General features: G+C 37.3%; 1 protein-coding gene across 2 annotated transcripts in view; it reads left to right on the forward strand.

Annotated features, from left to right (window-relative positions):
* Nucleotides 1-20,306, forward strand: part of ZMYM2 (zinc finger MYM-type containing 2) — a 71,652-nt gene that overhangs the window by 22,785 nt on the left and 28,561 nt on the right. For both annotated transcript variants that reach the window (XM_050909654.1, XM_050909577.1), the window contains exons 6-9: nucleotides 4,847-4,997; nucleotides 5,784-5,899; nucleotides 11,783-11,899; nucleotides 12,516-12,666. In XM_050909654.1, the coding sequence (XP_050765611.1) occupies nucleotides 4,847-4,997; nucleotides 5,784-5,899; nucleotides 11,783-11,899; nucleotides 12,516-12,666 (535 nt within the window). The remainder of the gene's footprint in view (nucleotides 1-4,846; nucleotides 4,998-5,783; nucleotides 5,900-11,782; nucleotides 11,900-12,515; nucleotides 12,667-20,306) is intronic.

Here is a 20,306-nt window from a genome sequence, read left to right on the forward strand (position 1 = left end):
TTCTGAGGTAATTTGGTCTTTGAAGGAAACTTGAAACTGAGACTAGTTTGAATGTGCAGGTTTTTGTCTATAATCACTTTTGCCTACCATTGAAATATCATGAGGAGCGCAGGATGAAGCCAGTGCTTCATCTGAAATGGAAGATAACTGCCAAGAAAGTAGCTTTGGAGAAAAACACTTGCCCACCAGGACACCTAAGTTGAACAGGAGTTAGCAGTGTGCCCTTGCAGCAAAGATGGCCAGCTGCATCCTGGGTTGTATCACAGAATGCTTGAGGTTGGAATGGACCTCTGGAGGTCATCTTGTCCACCCCCTTGCTCAAGCAGGGTCACCTGGAGCAGGTCGTCCAGGACTGTGTCCATTTGAGTTTTGAGTATCTCCAAGGATGGGGATTCTACAGCCTCGCTGGGCGACCTATTGCTGTACTAGCAAGAGTGCAGCCAGCAGGTCACGGGGAGTGATTTCCATGCCCTGCCCCCCCACCCCCCATCCTTCTGCACTTCTGAGACTGCATCTGGAGCACTGTGTCCAGTTTTGAATTCCACAGGATGAAAAGCGCTGACATACTGATGCAAGTTCAGTGGAGAGCTACCAAGATGTTTAGAGGGCTGGAGCACATGACATAGTAGGACAGGCTTGGAAGACCTCAGTTTGTTGAACCTTGAGAAGGCTAAAGGGGAGGTTAGTTATCTAATGGGAAGGTATAGAGAGGACAAAGTTGGACTCTTCTAAGAAGTGCACAGTGGAAGGATGAGGGGCAACAGACACAACTTGAAAACAAGGGGAAACTTGGTTTAGATAGAAGGGAAAGCTTTTTTTCTGTGAGGGCAGTGAAATCCTCCAGAGAGGTTTTGGAATGCTCATCCTTGGAGATGCTCAGATTTGACTGGACAAGATCCTGAGCAACTAGCTCTGGACTTGCTTTGAGCAGGAGGTTGCACTTGACCTCTGGAGGTCCCCTCTAATCTACATGATTCTGTGATTCTATACTTGTGAAACAAAGAATGAAGCAGTGATTTTTAAAGTACTCAGGAAGTTTTGTATTTTTTTGTTGTTGTTGTTCCCTCTTTACTTAGTAATGAAGATTTTGGTATTCTTTGTTCTGTTTCTCTCTCTACCAGTGAAGTTCGTTCTTTTGTCTCCTGACATGAAATACCAACAATATTGACACAGCTTTACATTTTCCTTCATTTGTTTTCTGAACACCCACTTTTCCTTGAGGATGGTTAAAATATTCAATTAAAAAGCAAAATGTACTGTAGTAAGAATGTGAGGACAGCTGTTCTGGTTCAGATCAGCGATTGTGACTCCTGCAGTGTATGTAAGTGGGCATGCAGGGAAGAGTAAGAACAGGGCAGGTTCCCCTGAGCATTCTCTTAACTTCTGACTCTCTAGAGGTCAGGGGATCTCTTCAACTTTATGCAATGTTCCTGTACGCTATTTTTAGCGAATCTCTTTAATTAGTGCTTGTCCAGTCTCCTTGTGAACACATATAAGCAGTTTTTCCATCCATGACAGTCTTCGGTACGAAGTTCTGCTGACCTGCTGTTTGTTATGTGAAGAGCTGCCTCCTGTTGTTTGTTTTGAAACTTCTTCTGTTGATATTCATGTGATTTCCCATAGTTGTTAATATTAGAAAAGACAATGAGCAGTTGATCCATAGTGCCCCACATTATACCATTTTTGGTTCTGTCATTATCCTCTTAAGTTATCTTGTTTCCGGGCCAAAAATCCTTACCTCATAAGAATGCTCTCAACCCTATGTATTACTGTAGTTCTCCTTAGTTTTAGTGAATCTTCCGTGTGTTTATTCCAGCTAGAAGGGTACTTCTAGGGAAAGGATTCTCAAATGTTACTTTTTCTACAGAATGAAATTAATACTGCAGATTCTTAGAGATGAAACATAACATGTTGTGATGAATGTGAGAGTAGAAATGTAAGTTACCTGAGAACCTTGAGGAGAGTCTCATCTGGAAATTTGATACTTAAAACAAGAGAAAATTCTTCATTTGCTTTATGGCTGTCTAAAAACATGGGATAGTACAGTACGAGATTCTCTGTTGATGTCAATGGAGGAAGCCTTTGAATTAGATAGACTATTAAAAAAAATGTTTGACACACCTGTATAATGCTGATTGATGAATACTTTCAGGTATGCTTTAATTTTTTTATAATAGTGTTGTACTCCTTGTTTTTTGAATGGTTTTAATAGTCAAACTTACAAGTTTGGGAAGTGCTGGCAAGAGTAATAAAAATGCAGGAAAAAAGTTCAACTTGAAGGAGATTATGATTACGAGGTTTTGGGAGCGATAAATTTGAAGAGGTTTCGGGCCTTTTAATTTTTTTTTTTTTTTTTTCTTCACCGGTGTCCTATCTCCTTCACTTGTGTAATAACCTGTTTAAACTTCTAATAATGCAGAAATGCTCAAACACTCTTCTTAGTTGCTGTGACAAGAATAAAGTGAGAGCTTTGGTGTTACACTTTTGTTTCTACCCACAGAATCTTCTGCATCCTTGATAGGTTTTTTGGAAATTGATGTTCTTTGTAGTCTTGATAATTTAGATCTAGGTTTGCTAGGTTATTACTAGATAATAAAAAAGATTCTTCCTGTTGCTTTTAAGTCTGAAAGATCTAGGGTGAAATCAGTAAACTCCTCCAGTATTATAAGGAAGTTTGAAGTTCAGAAGTGGTGGACATGCTGCTGCACTGTACTTTGTGTGCATGATCCTTTCTTGATATCAGTTAAATAATGAGATATTTGAGATGCTGGTTGGCAAAAGCTATTTCTACTTTCAAGGGATTTTTGTCAAAACATGTAGTCTGTTAACACAGTGAATCTTTCCCGATTATGCTATGATCAGCTTACTACAAATTCATTTATTATAACCTGTATTTTCATCTTACTGTCTCTTGAAGTCATTGTGGCCTCAGTTTGATTTTTCTTTCGGATCTAGAACTTGTGAAAGCTACCTGTGCATTGTTTTCTGATATATTTCTGAATGCTCTTTGTTAAGCTGTTTGTCAGCATATTTGCATCAGTGCTTCTAGATTTACATTTTGGTTTATTCTAGAGGTACCAAGGCTATTTGTGCACACAGATTTTTTGACGGTGGTTGTCCATTAAGCTTGTTCCAAGAAGTCAAGTCCTTTGTAAATTGTGACCTCCTGTATTCTTACTGGTAATATAACTTGAAGTATTCTCGATGCCCTGCTTTTGTCTATTAGCCTGTCAGAGGAGATGAATGTATATTGGCAGAATGGCTCCAACTCAGAGAACAGTATAATTGCTGCGTTTTGGTCTTGGTACATAGTGTGAATTTTGTCAATATTGTGGCAGATTAGGAGGATTATTAGGTGCTGGGTAACATTATTAAAGGCAAACAGAAAAAAATGAAGTAAGATGGGAAGGAAGGATATTGGAGTTGTATAAAATACCCTCCTCTAGGTACGAGCTTGATATCTTGACACATACTCCTTTTCGGAGGAAATCCACAGCCCAGCTTTCAACAAAGCAGCGTGTGGAAATTGTGAAGCTGTGCAGTATTTTGAAATTTTGCTCATCTCTGCAAGGTGCTACACCCACTTTGTGGCAAAGGCATGTGTATTTGTACATTTTTATGTACATGTTTTTAGTATAGGGAAGATGATACATGTTATAAAACCATTTCTTCTCTGGCTGGCTGTAAGACTGGATTTAGCTAGTTCTGAAATGTAGGTAGTTAAAGATAGGAAGAGCAAAGATATCCACTGAAGCTTCGCCAAAACCATTCCTCAACAGAAGGGAAGAAATCTTAAGTGCCTAAGTGTCAATAGGGTAATTTCTAATACTCAATAAGGAGAGAGTCTGTTTGATAGGAGACTCATCACTGTTCCAGTGAGGAATTCTCTGTGATCACTGTCAAAACCATGATACTGTTTCTATGGGCAGGGAAGGTGTCTAGACTTTTTTTTTCTGAAATTTGCTTTATGGTGCTTGAGATATTTGCCTAACACTGAAGTATGTAATACATGTAGCAGATCAGAACTATTGACTTTGTGTGTTGACTGTGTCGTTGGTATTTCTGCTTGGTGCGACTTTTATGTGCTTTTTATAGAACATTTGTTCCTTTCTGTGGAAAACTGTTGATTGACTGGCTGCTGTGTTGAGAGATGTCAAATTGAGTCTGTTATCAGGTTCATGGAGTCACAGTTCCTCATTGGATGCAATGAGGAGCACAGGAACTCCGCAGTGTGTTTCTCCTGCCTAGAAGACTGGAACTCGGAGAGTCAAGAAGTTAGAGGTTCTCCCAACAGTGCTGTTACCAAGAAACTGCTACGCCTAACTCATACTTGATAATATTAGGGATGTTATCATTTGGAGAGTACAAATTTTTTTTTCAAAGTTTAGCACCATTATTTATCCTTCATCTTTGCCATGCCAGACTGCTGTTTCTTCTCTTACAACCGTTGTCCCGTTAACCAGGAGAGAGGAACAGAGTTGTTTCAAACTCTCCAACTCAGCACAGCTTGTTGTATACTCTTACCACAGTTCACAATTTGCAGATGGTGGGGTTTGGGATGTTTTTTTTTGTTTGGTTGGTTGGGTTTTTTTGAAGGGGGTGTGTTTGTTTTTTGTCTTTACATGGAAGTTTAGTTTTAGCCAGCTTCCCCCCAGGAGTAAGAGACCCAACCATAGTGCTGAATGCTCTTGAGAGGATGATCATGAGAGTTAATATAGGCAGGTTCTGATGGGGGAGCAGAAGTAGATAATTAAGTTTTCCTCTGTGTTTGTTATACCATAATTTAAAACCAAAAGCCAAACATAGTTTTAACTAATGCATTGTTTTGCTTTGTTTTATGTTTTAGAAATATGGCAAATTAACATCTTGTACTGGCTGCAGAGCTCAGTGCAGGTTTTTTGACATGACTCAGTGCATAGGACCTAATGGATATATGGAGCCATACTGCTCAACTGCATGCATGAACACACACAAATCAAAATATGCAAAATCACAAAGTAAGTGAAAAGGATGATGGATTTTCATCACTGATAAGAGTAGACTTTTTTTTTTAAGTTTGAACACTGGGGGTGGGTGGTTTTGTTTTAGAATTAATCTGTGCAGATGTGACTTTATAGGGTTTTTAAACTTATTTAAAAAAAAAAAAGAAAAATATCATCTTATATTCAACATGAGTAAATGGACCCATGAGGGGTCATTTTCCCCACTGGACTTTCTGCTTGATGTTGGAAACAGTTTCCAACTGTCTTAAGGCTTCCTGGGAAAAAATGTTAAGACATAATGCACTCTGATGTGTCACAGAATGATAGTGCAATTTTCATGCATGTGAATTAATATTCTCTTGTCTGCGATCCAACCCTACCCTATGTTATCTCCTCAGGCAACAATTGGAGAAGGATAGAGGTAGTTATAATGTATATGGATATTCTCTAGGTAAAATTTTTAATCTAGGTGAAAGGAACTGGTAAATAACTCAAAACGTGTGTTCTTCAATATGCAAAGCAGGCATAGATCTCAATTCAGCGAACTCAAAGTTGAAAATGCTCTAGTGAATTTTATAGAAGAAGGTGCAATTTCATATTTAATGCTGATCTTTAATGGAAGAATTCAGCAACCTCTGCAATTTCTTTTGTTTTATGTGACTTGTAGAACCTTACTGGAAAACAGACAAATCTTAGCTTTTTACATGGAAATGGTGGGAAGAGCTGACCTGTAATCCAATATTTTTTTTTTGCACTACTATTTTGTGTTTATTTTGTTTGTAAACTGCGTTTTTCTTTTAGGTATGGGAATTATTTGCCACTTTTGTAAACGAAACTCTTTACCTCAATATCAAGCCACAATGCCTGATGGAAAACTGTACAACTTTTGCAGTTCCAGTTGTGTAGCTAAATTTCAGGTTAGCTGTTGTGTTAAATCTTTTCCTCCCTAAATATTTGTGTACCTGTGTTTGTGTTAAGTATTTGCATATTAAACTAACTTGCTTGTATATACATGTTTATGAGTTATAATTAACATAGCAGATGCTTCTGGCTCATTATTTCTTTGATCAAAGTACTGTTTCATAGGGGTAGCACTAGCTGCTATCTTAAACTTATAAAATCGGATAATAACAACCCATTTCTCCTTGATAGTGTAAGAAAACGCAAAGCAATATCACTGCTCATCTTATTTTTACCACCCCAGCCTCTTTATGGAGATGAGCCTTGCTGTTTTGCATTGAAGATCAAAAAATTTCATCTCTTTTATACTAAATACGGTAACAAAATTCTCATGTTGAATATTGTACTAACAAAGGAGTGTCATGGGGAATAGTGACTGTCCCTGAAATGAAAGGTTAGAGCCTAAGCCATTAGAACGTTTATGGATGAAACTAGTCGTTTAAATTACGTCCAGAAACCGGAGTGTTGCAAGCCTAATGATAGGCACAATGGAAGAGGCTGCTATACTTGTTGAAAATGTTGTATTTTTAATATGACTTAAGGTTAAAGCATATGTAAAATGTGTTGTAGTGATTAATCTCTAGGTGATCAAAGAACATTTTTAAAGAAAATATTTCAATTTTTGTATGTAAAAACAGTTTTCCCAGATGTACACTGTATAATTGATAATTGCCGCCTCATGTGTTGTTTGAACAGTTACACCCATACAGGGTTTTCCCATTTGTCATTAAACTTTGCTGTTTTGTGTCAACTGGAAAGCAAATCAATATCTTAATTACTTCCTTAATATACCCTGGATAGGACCTCCGTTGTGTAGCCCTGTTCTGTGCTTCCATCCTAACCAATTTAGTAGATGTTTGTCAGTGGAACTGATTAACAAAATAGATGCAGATTGTTAGTATGTAATGACAAATCTGTAATACTTCTTGCAAACTCATTCGGCATCTATTTTGTTCTACGTGGTCTTAGAATTGATTGCAGCCCCAAGAGCTCTCAGAACAAAACCTTTCTGCTATTTGAGTGAGAAAAATAAAGCTAGTGAATGACAAATACAGCCTGGGCCTTCTTGGATTTGCAGATAAGTCAACATTAAGCAACATTATTGAATATAACTGCTGGATCAGTTGATGCTGGTTGTGGGTTTCTGATCTTACTGAGACCTTGCTGATGCTTCTGTTGCAGTTCCAGTGCTATATGTAGATCTGTCTCTTTAATGTTGTAGTGAAGTTTAATTAGAGCAGCCATACAGTCTGAGAGTTCTTAGTAAAGACCAAGAAAAGGTAGGTGGTCCGTGGCTTACAGTTAGTTTGCTCAGACATCTCTGTTGGATTTTAACTTTTGGTAGTTTTCATATATTCACTGTCTAGAAGGATAAAATGTATTCACCCTTAGATAAGAGTTGATTGTATGAGAACAGCTGCTTTGTTCCATTCATTTAGTATTTAGGTGGAAAGGACAGTATACCACAATGTGAGCATTGGACTGTAAGTGTTCCCTTGAGGCTTTTTTAATACTTAAGTGACACATAAGGGATTGAACCTAAATTGAGAAAACTGTTTAATCCATTTGGTCAATTGCAATGCTTTCTGCAATGATCTTTTGAAAAAATGGCTGATTTACTATGGTGCTCCATATTTTTCACTGTTTACTAATGCAGATAACTCTTGTTCTAATTTTCTGGCATTATATTAATCCCTTTTTCTTACTGTGCCTGTTCTTCCTATACGTTTTTCTTTGTTAGGGGTTACCCTTCTCAGAACAGAATAACTGCTATTTCAGGTCTGTGTCTCCCTTCTGCAAAAATTTTAGTCCTTTTGGTTTACAAATGGGTTGGAATATTTAAATTCCCAATTCGTTTACAGTACTTTAGGGTTGATTGTCATTTTATCTTATGAATAACCTTTTGTTTCTAGCTAACTGTTGTTTTAATGTATTAAAATATTTGAAAGATTCAGTTGAGCTGCTTGTTGTGCAGCTTATGTCCATATCTATATTCTCCTTTGTGCAGACAGCTCGCAAGAGCATTCATCCTTGTAAGAAAGAGGGTAAAAGAGGGAGAATAGCCTGCTTGATGTGATTTTTGTTTGGTAGTTGGTGATAGAATAGTGTGACTGTATCTTGTCTTCTTTCATGCTCTGTATTGGAGGATGTTATTGCAAAGTTAAGGAGAGAACTGGTCCAAAGTTGTATTGTTTTAAGCCAGTTTTGCTATTGGTACCTTTACTGGGTCAGTTGAAGATCTTGCTCTGAACTTGTCTCTTAAGGAAAAATAAACTGCTAATTTATTTATTGTGGACATGGTGGCTGTATTGCAAGTGTATTCCCAAAGTTAGCAACTGTATAATTGTCTTAAAGTACAAGCTATCTTGCAAAACATGAGTCTATGCAAAATTTTCAGAAAATTTGTGCTAAAGCTTTCGTTTTATTTTTTTCAATTTATTGGATGTATCTGGAGAGTTGTAGGACCAGTATGTGTAAGAATTGTAAGTACAATGATTTTTAGCAGGTTACTCACTCTGGTTATTCACTAACGTTGTGTTCTCTTTCACCATCATTATGGTGTCTGTAAGTGTTCTTCATTATGTACCTTACATCTCTCTTTCTCGCACACACGCATACATTCGTTTAAAAGAAGGAGTATGTTGCAGCGGGAAGCGTGGAGGAAGCTTGGCGTGCTTGTCACAGAAATACTTTTCCAAATTTGATTGTAATAAAAATATTTGAGGCTTCCATGGTGAGGCTGGAAGATCTATGTGTGCATGAGCATAAGGGGAGTGTTTGGTTCCTTCTCTGCTTAATTTAGTGCCCTTGATTTTGCTTATGGAGCAGTCCTAGTGGATGACCATATGTAAAAGATTCCTCATACGTATTTGCTTCTCTTTTTCACGTTAAGAACAACTTGATTCTTTCAAAGTTATTTTTTCTCAACTAGGAGAAAACTGACCACAGTCTGGCTGCCTACTAGCCCTGCTACATATACGTTTATGTACAGAAATGTTTCCACAATTTCATTTTGTGTTGCTGTGAGCAAGGATAGCCCCTCTGTTGCTTATGCTGTGGTGGCAGGGGTGGGCCAGAAGCTGTGCTACTACGCTGGTCTTCTCAGAAGAGTCCTAGGCTGTGTTTGCCTGCTGTTCATTAGTAATTTGGTAGCTTAGAGCAGTCTGAGGTGGTTGCATTGAAGGCTGAAAAGGGCTTTACAATGATTTTTTGCTTTGCTTGGCGCTTGTCATGCTCTTGTTCAGGGCAGGCTCAGGAAGAGTCAGATTAAACATAACTATTTTTTGATTGAATTTAGGATATTCAAAAGAGTGCATATATATATGATTGCAAAGATATCTTTGATAAAGCACAACATCGATAAAACCTTGCTGTTGGGGGTGACCAGTGAAAGATTTTAATGAATTTATAATCTTTTGGCTGCATTATCCTTTGTGTGTAATTCCTAAAGATATTCTCTATTTTAAGCATCTTGTAAGTTAGAGGCAAAGCAAGATGATGAAAATACTATGTGCATGTCATCTTGACTCATTAAAATACTATACAGAAGCAGTCCTTAATTGTAAGCAGGATACTAGAAACTTTAAGGAGGCATACAAAATCATCTTGTGATTAACTTTCGGTTTTGCAGCCATCTTCTGCTTGGTTTAGAGCTTTCAGTAATAAGAGTTCAGTTCTTTACTGATTTCTGTGGGAAAATATTTAGTTGACCTTAGGAGTTTATGATAAAAACATTGGTTTTGTTTTAGAAGCAGTAATGCTTAATTGTTTAGATTTTTTTATCTACAGTTAATGTAAATATTCCTTAAAACAAGTTTTAATTTTAAACAGCCTCAAACTCCATTGTTCTCACATCTCTAGCTTTTGTTATTGTTCAATTACCAGCCCCCTAGACTATGTAGGGCCTGAATTTCTACCACAGCAAACAGCTGGGAAAAGAAATAAAAGAAACTAACAATGCCATACATCAGAAAACAACAAAAAAAACATGTTTTACTTGTAACCCTCACAATAGGGTGGTTTGGTCCCATATTTAAGGTAATTACAGATATCAGAAAATGCGGTTCCTTTTCATTTGATGAGTGCTTAATGTATTTCATCTTCATTCCTTCCTCTGTCTTCAGTGTTTCTGTACAAGTTGTCACATCTGCTAGTTCTTTAACATTTCCTTCATTCTTGAACTGGAGGTGGTGGGTATACTTGCTTCTTGATTTCTTTTTGTTTTCAACCAGAACTTCTAGGACTTTCATTGTGCTTACATAACCTTATGGCACCACGTGTTGAGCATGGTGTTTGCTCTGTGAAGAAACCTGCAGATGCAGAAATGCACAGATTGGACCTTGAACTTAAAATGCCTTTGTGGCTCCCATGTTAGTACAAGTCTTCAGCTACCTATTTAGAGCAGCCAAAGTCTAGCAAACCTCTCTCAACCACAGGGACGTTTGCTGGATATAGTGGGGAAAAATATGACAATACTGTATGTGGGCATCAGACTGTGTTAAACTTGTTACAGGACAATGGACCATTGGGATAAAGGTGGCATCTTTTCTGCTGTATATGGCATTTTGTTCTCAGGTCCTGTCCGTGATTGGGAAATGTGCACAACTACTTAACGTCTGCAAACTCCTGATACAGAATTAGTGCATCTGCATAAAATGATGCTGTTTGCACTGCTAGCTAGCACTCAGCAGTACCGGTCCACTTATGTGAGGGTTTATATCAGTAATCAGTCTCATCACATTTATTTATTTTTTTTTCCTTTTAGTGTAGGTGAACTGTTAGTAACATGAGAGTCTGAAGAAAAGTATACTGTAACAGAAATGTTTTACATTTTCACTGTTACAAGGTGGAGAGTTAGTAACAAATCTGTCTGAAGAGAACTTGTGGTCTTTAAATATATTGGTCTTGTCGCAAACGGTGTGTGAAAGTTTGTTGAGAAGACGGACGTAAGAAATTTGTCCTCTGGATTCTTCAAGTGACTGTGATCACTACTGATTCAAATTTTGTCTGGAACATTGCATTTGTGATACACCAATAGTTGTTGCTTGATCTAGGGAACATGCAAAACACTATGTTCTGTAGGCATATAAGACCTACTGGAAGACTACAGATACTGTAAAATTGAGTTATCTATCTACTGATTGCCTCAAAAATGCATTAAGTGAATTATTCAGTTACAGAATTAAATTCTCCTACGCATGCAATCTATAGTGTTTTTCTCAATCTGAAAACCCTTCATTGTTTAGGGGCTGGCTGTTTGAATGATTGCATCTTCCTGCCATAGTGATTGAGGCCAGCTAGGACTACTGGCTAGTTTTCTCTTAATCTGAGTAGATGCAGGGTTTCTCACTGAAGGCCTTTTACTTTAGTATTTGTATTTTCAAGTGGTATGCTTAGGTAAGGTGTTGATAATCTGCCTTGGTGAGGTTTGGATTTGAAAATATTTGTACGTCTTTGTCTGAACTTCTGTGACCAAAATAAGGCAAGCTGTGAAATGTATTTATCTGAAAATACATGTTTTGTGATTAACAGGTGTTCAGTTTTGGGAGACTATTTTTTTTTGCATTTATAATTACCCTTAAATAACAGGCATTAGAAAGGTAAGGTAAAAGACATATGACCTAAAGTAATTACGGTGGAGGCAAGGGTAAAGATTCAAGATTGGAAAATGTAGAATGACAAGGGAAAAGGAATTAAGGGAAAAGACTAATCTGCTGTGCCAGAAATGCTCCTGAGTTTATGAACTCCCAAATTCTCAAACACTATAGGCTTAATTGAAAAACACATTTTAAAAGTAACTTTCTTTTTTAATGATGTGTATATATATTTATGTTTTTCAGACTCTCAGTGTGCAGTCTTCAACAAATGGTCAGTTTGTCTCGCCCAGTGATATTCAGTTGAAATGTAATTATTGCAAAAGTTCATTTTGTTCAAAGCCAGAAGTACTGGAATGGGAGGTAAGGGAGTTTTTGGTGTTATTTTTAGAATGATGAAGTGTTTAAAAGTTTAAACCTGTAGCTCCAATACAGTTTTTCTAGATAACTATTTTATAAGGTATTGAAGCTTAAAAAATTAAGTTAATAAAATCTACCTGGTTCTGTAGAACATCATTTAACTTCGGTATGGATAAAAGCAGAAGTCTTTGTTCACAAATAACAAATAAAAAAGCATCTGTGGAATTTAAAGAAAAAAGTAATTTCTCAGATCATCTGTAAGTTTGAAATCTGTTTTCATCTTCAGTTATTGTATGACTGTAGATATGATAGACCATTGTTACACTTCTCTATGAACTGAGAGAAGTATCTGAAAAGGATATGCTAAGATTGATTGGCATATTTTCTGTTTAGCATTTTCATATGAAATGATGAGTGTTTGTAGCAGTTACTGTCAGCTTGAGTGAGAGATGTTAATTTTTAGCATTGGAAGTCATACCCTAATTGTGTGTTTGCACTTTTTTACTTTGCATGTTAAAGTTGTGTCTTAATGGCAAACTATTATTTAAAGTTGCACTATCCAGACCTTAAGATTTTATCCATTAACCCTATTCGTGATGCTTTGCAACTTTGCATTTAGAACAAAGTGTATCAGTTCTGCAGCAGAGCATGTTCTGATGATTATAAGAAACTGCACTGCATAGTTACATACTGTGAATACTGTCAAGAAGAGAAAACGCTGCATGAGACGGTGAATTTCTCTGGCATCAAAAGACCCTTTTGTAGTGAAGGTATGTATGTATTTGGTTTTTTCCTAAGGTATTGGTCATTGTAGTTTTACTGCAGTTGACTTACTATGTTAATGTTTAATGTTAAAATTTAAGGTAACAACTCATTCTGTACTTGAGGCTAAAACAGAAGTTTCTTCATTATTATTAATGAAGTGCATGTACCTGTTAATTTATCTGAGATGCTTTTATGGTCTTTTGTTGAGTTTTTCACCACTTATTCCAGGTTAAGGAAGAGTGGGCAACACTCTTAAGTGTATGTGTGTGTATAAATACATACACGTATGTATGCACATGCGTATATACATATGCACAAAAAATTATACATAAATTCTTTTTTTTTTTAAATTTATGCAGCAGAGCCTATACCAACACTAACTACATTGAGGAATACCAAGCTTTCTCTTTGATTAGTATTTTCAAAATGTAATACGACAGTGGAAATTCTATGTTGTCTTAGAATGGTTATTTAAGCAATAACTCGAATGATGCCTGTTGATGTATGTTGATTACTGTCATTATAATTTTCCTGACTAATGATTTGGATTAAAAAAAAAAAAAAACCAAACTGAAAAGGAGGTATATGGGCATAGGATTCTTTTAAGTTGCATTAAAATATTGTTTTAATAGAAACAGCAAAATACAGTCTTAACAAGAACCTATCCTTTCCACTTCTGGTGAGCTGTCCTTCGATACTGGTATTTAATCTTGATCTTAGAAGTTTAACTATGAGTTTGGATGACCTGTCTTTGGAGGATATAGTGAATATTTTTTTTTCTTTACTTATAAGAATAACATTTTCACTATCATTTGATAAACCTTGTTGAAGATCTCTGCTTTCAAGCAGATTAAACAGCAGATGTGCCAATTTACTTGTAGCAGGATCCTGTTAAGCTGGAGGGAGGGGTAGAGTGCAGGGCTGGAGGCAGTCTTCCCTCCATGCCGTTCCTTTATAGCTTTGGACTCTGCAATCTTTTGTTTCTGATGAACGGAGTGTGGTGGCTTAGGTTTCTTTGCCATCATTACTTTCTTCTTGTGTTGTGGACTGCAAAGTGATAGCTGGAGAGGAAAAAAGGACAAAGCAAGGCCCAGTTTTACAGTGTGTCATTGCAGTGCTCAATGACATCTAGCTAGAAATTGTTTCTGTGACTTAAAACAGTTCCACAGAATATATTCAAAGACAAGAGCAAACTTTTTTTGACCTGGAGATTACAGTATATGCTGGTATGACTGTGAATACTTACAACTCCCTCATTTTAAAGCCTGGTGGCTGTCACAGTGAAATCAGTAAGATTCATAATGTGAGCTATGCCATATTACTACTTCCGTAGATACATTTCTGTATGAGGAGGCTTGAGATAAGTGAGGACTTGTATTTCCTTTTGGAAAATTTGAAGAAGGAAAGAAATAAAAACACTCTCCCCTGCATGAATACAGTTACTAAATGCGGGGAATCCATTGCTGGACACCTTAGTGTGGGTCCTGAGTTTGCATGTGTTGGACTGCCAGCTTGAGAGCAAAGATGATCTTTATAAGGTTGAATATGCCAAATGTTACCATTAAAACAAAGTTTTATCAGCTTACTGTGATGATCTGAACCACTGAGTAATAGAGAGAAGGTAGTCAAAAGCACCATTAAGTAGAATGTAACTTGAATAAATATGGCACACATCTGCTAGCTGTAGCTTAGGTATACTTTGTGATGCATATGAAAAAAAAACTGTCTGTGTTACCCGATGAAAATAAACTGCTGACCTGGACAGAGCTCTGTAGAAACAACTAGGCCCTGTATTTTAAAGGAAAACCGATTGTCATTGATTGCTGCAGAAATAGTGGAATCCAAGAGTTAACAGTGTTTAGATCTGACGTGGGGAGGAGAGGGCCAGGTCTTTAGATGGACTGAGTGGAGGTCAACAAATAGAAGTTCCATCATCAGAGGTGATAGATTTCTCTCCCCCCTTTTCCAGGCACACGAACACCACCAGTTTTTCCTTGATGTCATAGCCTTTTTCTAGAAATATGTCCAACTGTTTGTGAAGTAGAAAAACTAGTAGATGTACCAAATAAACTTGTTGGATACAGAGGCCATGCTGGTTTTGATGTTGCAAAGTGTTCAAGAAACTTCACCAACATAGGTTATTTTGTTGAGCATGCAGTTATTCTTTACCAGAAGACAATGGAAACCAGAAGAAATTATTTGAGAAGAAATAATCTAAGGTGCTCAGTCACAAAAGTTATTGGCATTTTTGGAAGAAATTAAACTCTCAAGGGAAAATACTGAATTTTCACGTGTGTGTTTATAAAAGAAGGCTCCTAGATAAAATCAATGGAAGTTAAACAGATGCTGAAATTCCTGCAAGAGTGCTTATTTGTTCGTCTTCAAGCAAACTGATGGGAAAATATATATAAGATCAACCACAAATACCCCTTGACTGCTTATGCCTGCCTAGCTGGAGTACTGAAGATGTTGTCATTCCTCTGCTCACATTCTTCATACCTGAGGTTTTTTTTACATATGCACATACGTATATATTGACACATAAACTCTGGCACCCACATTAAAGTCTCTGGGATCAGTATTTCTGTGCAGTTTCATTCCAACTCTGTTTCTTTATATGTTTCTCTTGAGATATTTAAAAATATGTGTAGTGACCAGCTGAAACTTCCATTGCAATAAGGTGTAATTAGAACTGACCTATCATTTGTGCTAAAGATGGTTATTAATTCTTTTGTGGAGTACAGTATGCTTTTTCTGTTTCTGTCCAAAACTCAGATGCTACGTGGAGGATGAACAACCTGAATGGACTAGATGAAAGAGTTTAATCTGTTCCTCTGGTGCTGAGGCTTTGGAAATTAAACTGTCCTGGTGTTTTGCCACTAGAATGCCTCATTCCAAAATACCAGTATCTAAATTAAATAAGATGTATATGCTGTATGCTAAAGCAAGAAGATCAAAGTTGCTTGTGGATTTTTATGTATGTATAGTTGCATGAGTGACAATTGAGGATAGGCTGTGCAAGTTTTCAATCCTGAGGAAATCTTCAAGTTATTGAGTTTCGGACTTTTTTAATATATATCCCTTATGGGGCTCTAAGAGAACAAATCCGTCTTTGGCAATCCAGGAATGGAACTATTTTATGACGAGTATCACTGTAACTTTTTTTACTTGTAGACTCATTTGCATTTAATTCATTTTTTCAATAGAACTAAGTGTTACGATTTAAATGACACAGGCTTTGTAATGATTTTATAAGGTGAATTTTAATAACACCGATTCATATCCAGTAGTCTGCTTCTTGGAAGGAGGTCAGTAAGCTGTGGAGTAACTCAGTTATCTGATGCTTGGGAGTTTCTTTCAAATGGATAATACAGATAAAGACAGCTATGAAACTAGCAACTGTACTATCATCTTGATAGTATGCTAGTAAGTTTCTGGGAATTATGGATTCTGCAGATTAAACTCAATGTAGACAATTCTGATGTTTCATCTAAGTAGAGATAACCCTTTTTGAAATACTGTAGAGCTGACAAGTGGAAAAAGAGGGTTAGGAAATTAAGTGATTTCAGAACTGAGTATGTCTAGGAAAGGTGTATATTTAGTTTAAGCATTGTAGATTTTAGAGTGCCATTTTTCCAACCACTGCTGCAGTGGATTGTTCTGTAAAGTATACTGTTAAATGTTTAGTTGATTAATTTTTAGATTTATGTGAAAACATTACAGATACTGGGAATAGCCTAAACACGAGTGTGTTAAATTTTATACAGGTGCTTACATATGAATGTTTCACAACCAATTAAGATATTACCTGAAATTTATAGCAATTTCTCGTGTTACTAGAAACATTAACAAACTGGTTTCAAAACTGATGTGTGATATGAAGTGTTGCTAAGACTTAGTTATAGTTGCTGGGCTTCTCTGGTGGGTGGAGAACTGCACTGAGGAAAAGTTGGTACGCTGGCCCTGCCATGCTGAGCTGCTGTGTTCCCCTAAGGTGAAGAGGTTGCCATGAAGCCTGCTTGAATCTCTTCATTCCTGATGTTTGGTTTCGTTATTGTTAAACTTGAGAGCTACAGAAACTGTTTAAACACAGGTTTTTTTATAGTTTACATTATCAACTATGTATTTTTAGAGACACTGATACACTTTTTAAAAATAAAATGTACAGAATTTGCACTAGCATACAGAAATTCTTGAAGACGGTAGCGTGCTGGTTTTGGCACCCATTTTTATGAAAAAAATTTACGGCGTAATTACAACTTCCTAACTGCATGCTACTTTGCAATAGGACCTCATAAAGCTGTCAATGATTGGTAAGTAGTATAGAATGTAGTTAGAGTGGGGAAAAAAGATATTTAGTATATGTAAAATCTCATATCACAGTTAAGTGTTTTGCATAATAAAAATCTTCTGTTACAAGCTCTTGGCTTTGTGCTTCACAGAGCTGTTATCTCCCTCTCTGCAGCTCTGACGGTGGCCTACCATGTCAAAATAACTTGTGCTTGCTATGGTGCCTTTTCAGCTTTAGCCTACCATGTTAGACAGTTTGGTTTTGCTTCTGACCACTTCCTTTGGCAGTGTCCCTCTGAGATAAATTCTAACCTGAAATATCAGCTTCCTTGTGGCTTTCTTTTGAAGGTTTATTTGGTGCTGAGTTGGAACATCCTGGCAAAAGGGGACAAACGAAAAGCAAACATGTCTTAAATACTGTAAAATGTATGATCCATAAAAATGCCCTTTCACAATTGCAAGAGTCATGTTGTTACTGAGGGAAGGTATTCCTTTCCCACAAATCACCTGATTTGTGGGAAAGTAGTAGAGAAGTGGAAGTCAACTTTGGAGTGATTTTGAGATGCCCGAGTTATTCTGAGAGAATACGATCTCCTTTGACTGCTATAGACAAAAGTTACAATGGGACATCCCTGACATCCGTTTGAGCCATGGCAGTTTTCGTTAGAGAACTCTGATTGGCACAGTGCAGTTGTTCAGGCCGTGTGGTCTTATTTAGTAGTCTGGTATTAAATCTTGGAGCTGCAGATGACTATTCCAAACAAATTTTGTTACTGTAAAAGCTCAAAGATACTTTTCTGCTGATAAAAATGAGTTAAGGTAAAAAAGACAGCATATTCAAATCGGAAAAGTCCCTTATGAAATACTTAACAGGCTCCCTTGCTGCAGAAGCACCAAGTGAAGGCTCTTGGCTGTGTTGAAGGAAAGCACAGGTCCGCGCCTTCCAGACAAATGCACATGGAAGAGCTGGAGAGTTGGTTCTTGTGATATTCCACTCGTGGAAGAGTCTGATTGTGTAGATGTAGTTTCCAGTTAGTGCTTGTTGGATGCATATCTTCTGGAATGACTTGAAAATTTTAACTTGTTAACCTGGATTTTTATACTTCTGGCAGTGTTCTTGTAGTTGAAAAAGTTGAAAGATAGAACTATGCTGAGGAAGAGGTTACATGTTTATCTTCCCTTTGTCTGTAGAGTGAGAACATTGATACTGTTAAAGTAACATCATTTAAATTTTGATTTGAGTACAAGTGCTGAATCTTGAGGTTTTTTTGTTCATGGAGAGCTGATTTCTAACATGCTAAAGAATATCAAGTGAAATCCTGTGCATTGTTCGACTACAGTGGTCCTTGTTAGATTGGCATTCTTCAGGTTAATTCCACTGTTGTGTCTTTGAAGAGGCTTGAGACAGTTCTTTAAGCGAAGACAGCATTGACTATTGCAGATAAGGGGTGATGACAATTTAAGGTGCTGAGATTATAAGCACAAGAAGAAGAAAGCTTATAAAGATGTGTCTTATTAACCTGAAAGAATAATCAACTTGAAAAGATTTAAGAAAAAGCAAAAAACGAGTAACTGGATGGGAGTAGGAGGGAGGAGAAAGGAAGGAGCTAGTATCTAATATCAGAAAATATTAGGATAAACTGAGGATGTATAAAAGTTGAGTTGAATAATAAAAATAATAAAAGGTTCTTAAGCAGAAGGCAAGGAAGGAAGTGGGATACACAGCCTCTCTGTTACACAGAGAGGTTGGGGACTATTTTAATGGTAATCCAAGCAGGACCCAAAATTGGATGCATTGCATCTGTTTTCCTAAGGATAGGGATGTTCATTGCGAAGCCAGAGACAGCGGATGATAGGAATGTGGTATGGAAGAGGTGGCTATTGCATTCGAATCAATACAGAGGGAGGCAGCAGAAAGATGTGGATGGAACATAGCTCCAGAAATCTTGAAGACCTAGCTTGTGATGCTACAGGCTTCTTGATACTACAGGCTTGTGATATGACAGGCCTGTTGTTCTTCTTCTCTAGATTAAGTTGTTAAAGGGTAACAGTTGAAGTTATTACAAGATGAGGGAACAACAAGTTTTGTATGTAGCTTGAAGGAGGAGAAAGGTAGTCTAGTAAGTACAGCCTTTCAGAGGTAAAAAACTAATTCCTTTTAGGATGGAACAATTACTTTCCATAAAAGATGTTATTCTCTGTGGTAAAAAGAGACTGGTGTTGAGGACTCAGAAAGTGTTTCTAGTTCAGCATTCCTTTTTCACGGCTGCTTGATGTGTGAATGTACAGAACTTCCTGTAATTCAGGTAGGTGCTGCTGGTAGAATAGGATCAGGTTCTTAGTATCTTGCTTGCACTGAGTCTGCAGACAGTCAAGTGAAGCATATTTCCTACCGTGGGTAGCTCTGCAGGGCTGGACCTGGCAGTTCTTGGGTCTGCCAAGAGAAAGGAAGCTCTCTTGACCTGGAACATACCTGAAGTAAAGGTTTGGAGGAACTGCTTTTGTGTTGTCCTGTCAGTAAGCCTCTGTTGCATGTGTTCAGATCCTTATCCTCTGTCTACAGTTTATGTGGGGAACCAAAGTTCAGGGCTGTTGGAAGCGATAGGTTTTGTGTTGGGTTTTGCTTGGAAGCCAGAATTCTCATAGCGTAATTAAGGATACGTTGTGTTGATTTAGCAGATACTCAGCTACTTCCTTTTTGCCTGGTTCAGATTTTGAGTTGGAGATACTTCATCTGAAAATGCTCCTTAATGGTCTCTCTGAGACAGTTGACTTGCGGTGTGGTCTTCTGTTAGGACTTTGCTAAAGAACTGATTTGATTACCTGTGTAGCTTGAACCAAATGACCTGCACTTACATTTTTCTTTGAAATTAATTTTCTCTTAGAGTCACTTTAAAGCACTAGAGATTTCCATCTGGTCGCACTGTAACTTGTGTGTCTGGTGTTACAGCAGAAACCCTGAGGAACTTAGGATTTTACTCAATCTTTTTGTTCAAAATGTTGGGGCTGTCAGCTGTTTGTCTTAGGCAATGCTTATACTCATGAACCCCAAGTCCCCAGGGGAGTTAGGCTGGCCAAACCCTCAGGATTTTAGTGTTGATATTGGAAAGATCAGACAACCAGTGCTTTTTGTATTACTCATCCACAATGTGCTGTCAGTCAAAGCCCACTTCCTGGTCACATCTGCAAAGCCAGCATGGATGCTACTGCTCTGTTGATTCAGGATTTACATTGTGCATCGTGAAGACCAAGTTGTTAGAGCTCATAATCTGTTTTGCCAAAGGTGAATACCTTTTTCCGTACTTCAAAGAAAGTCTTACTATTCCAATTAAAACTATAGCATTATAATAAAAAG

Source organism: Gymnogyps californianus, chromosome 1 (genome assembly GCF_018139145.2).
Source record: "Gymnogyps californianus isolate 813 chromosome 1, ASM1813914v2, whole genome shotgun sequence".
NCBI lineage: Eukaryota > Metazoa > Chordata > Aves > Accipitriformes > Cathartidae > Gymnogyps > Gymnogyps californianus.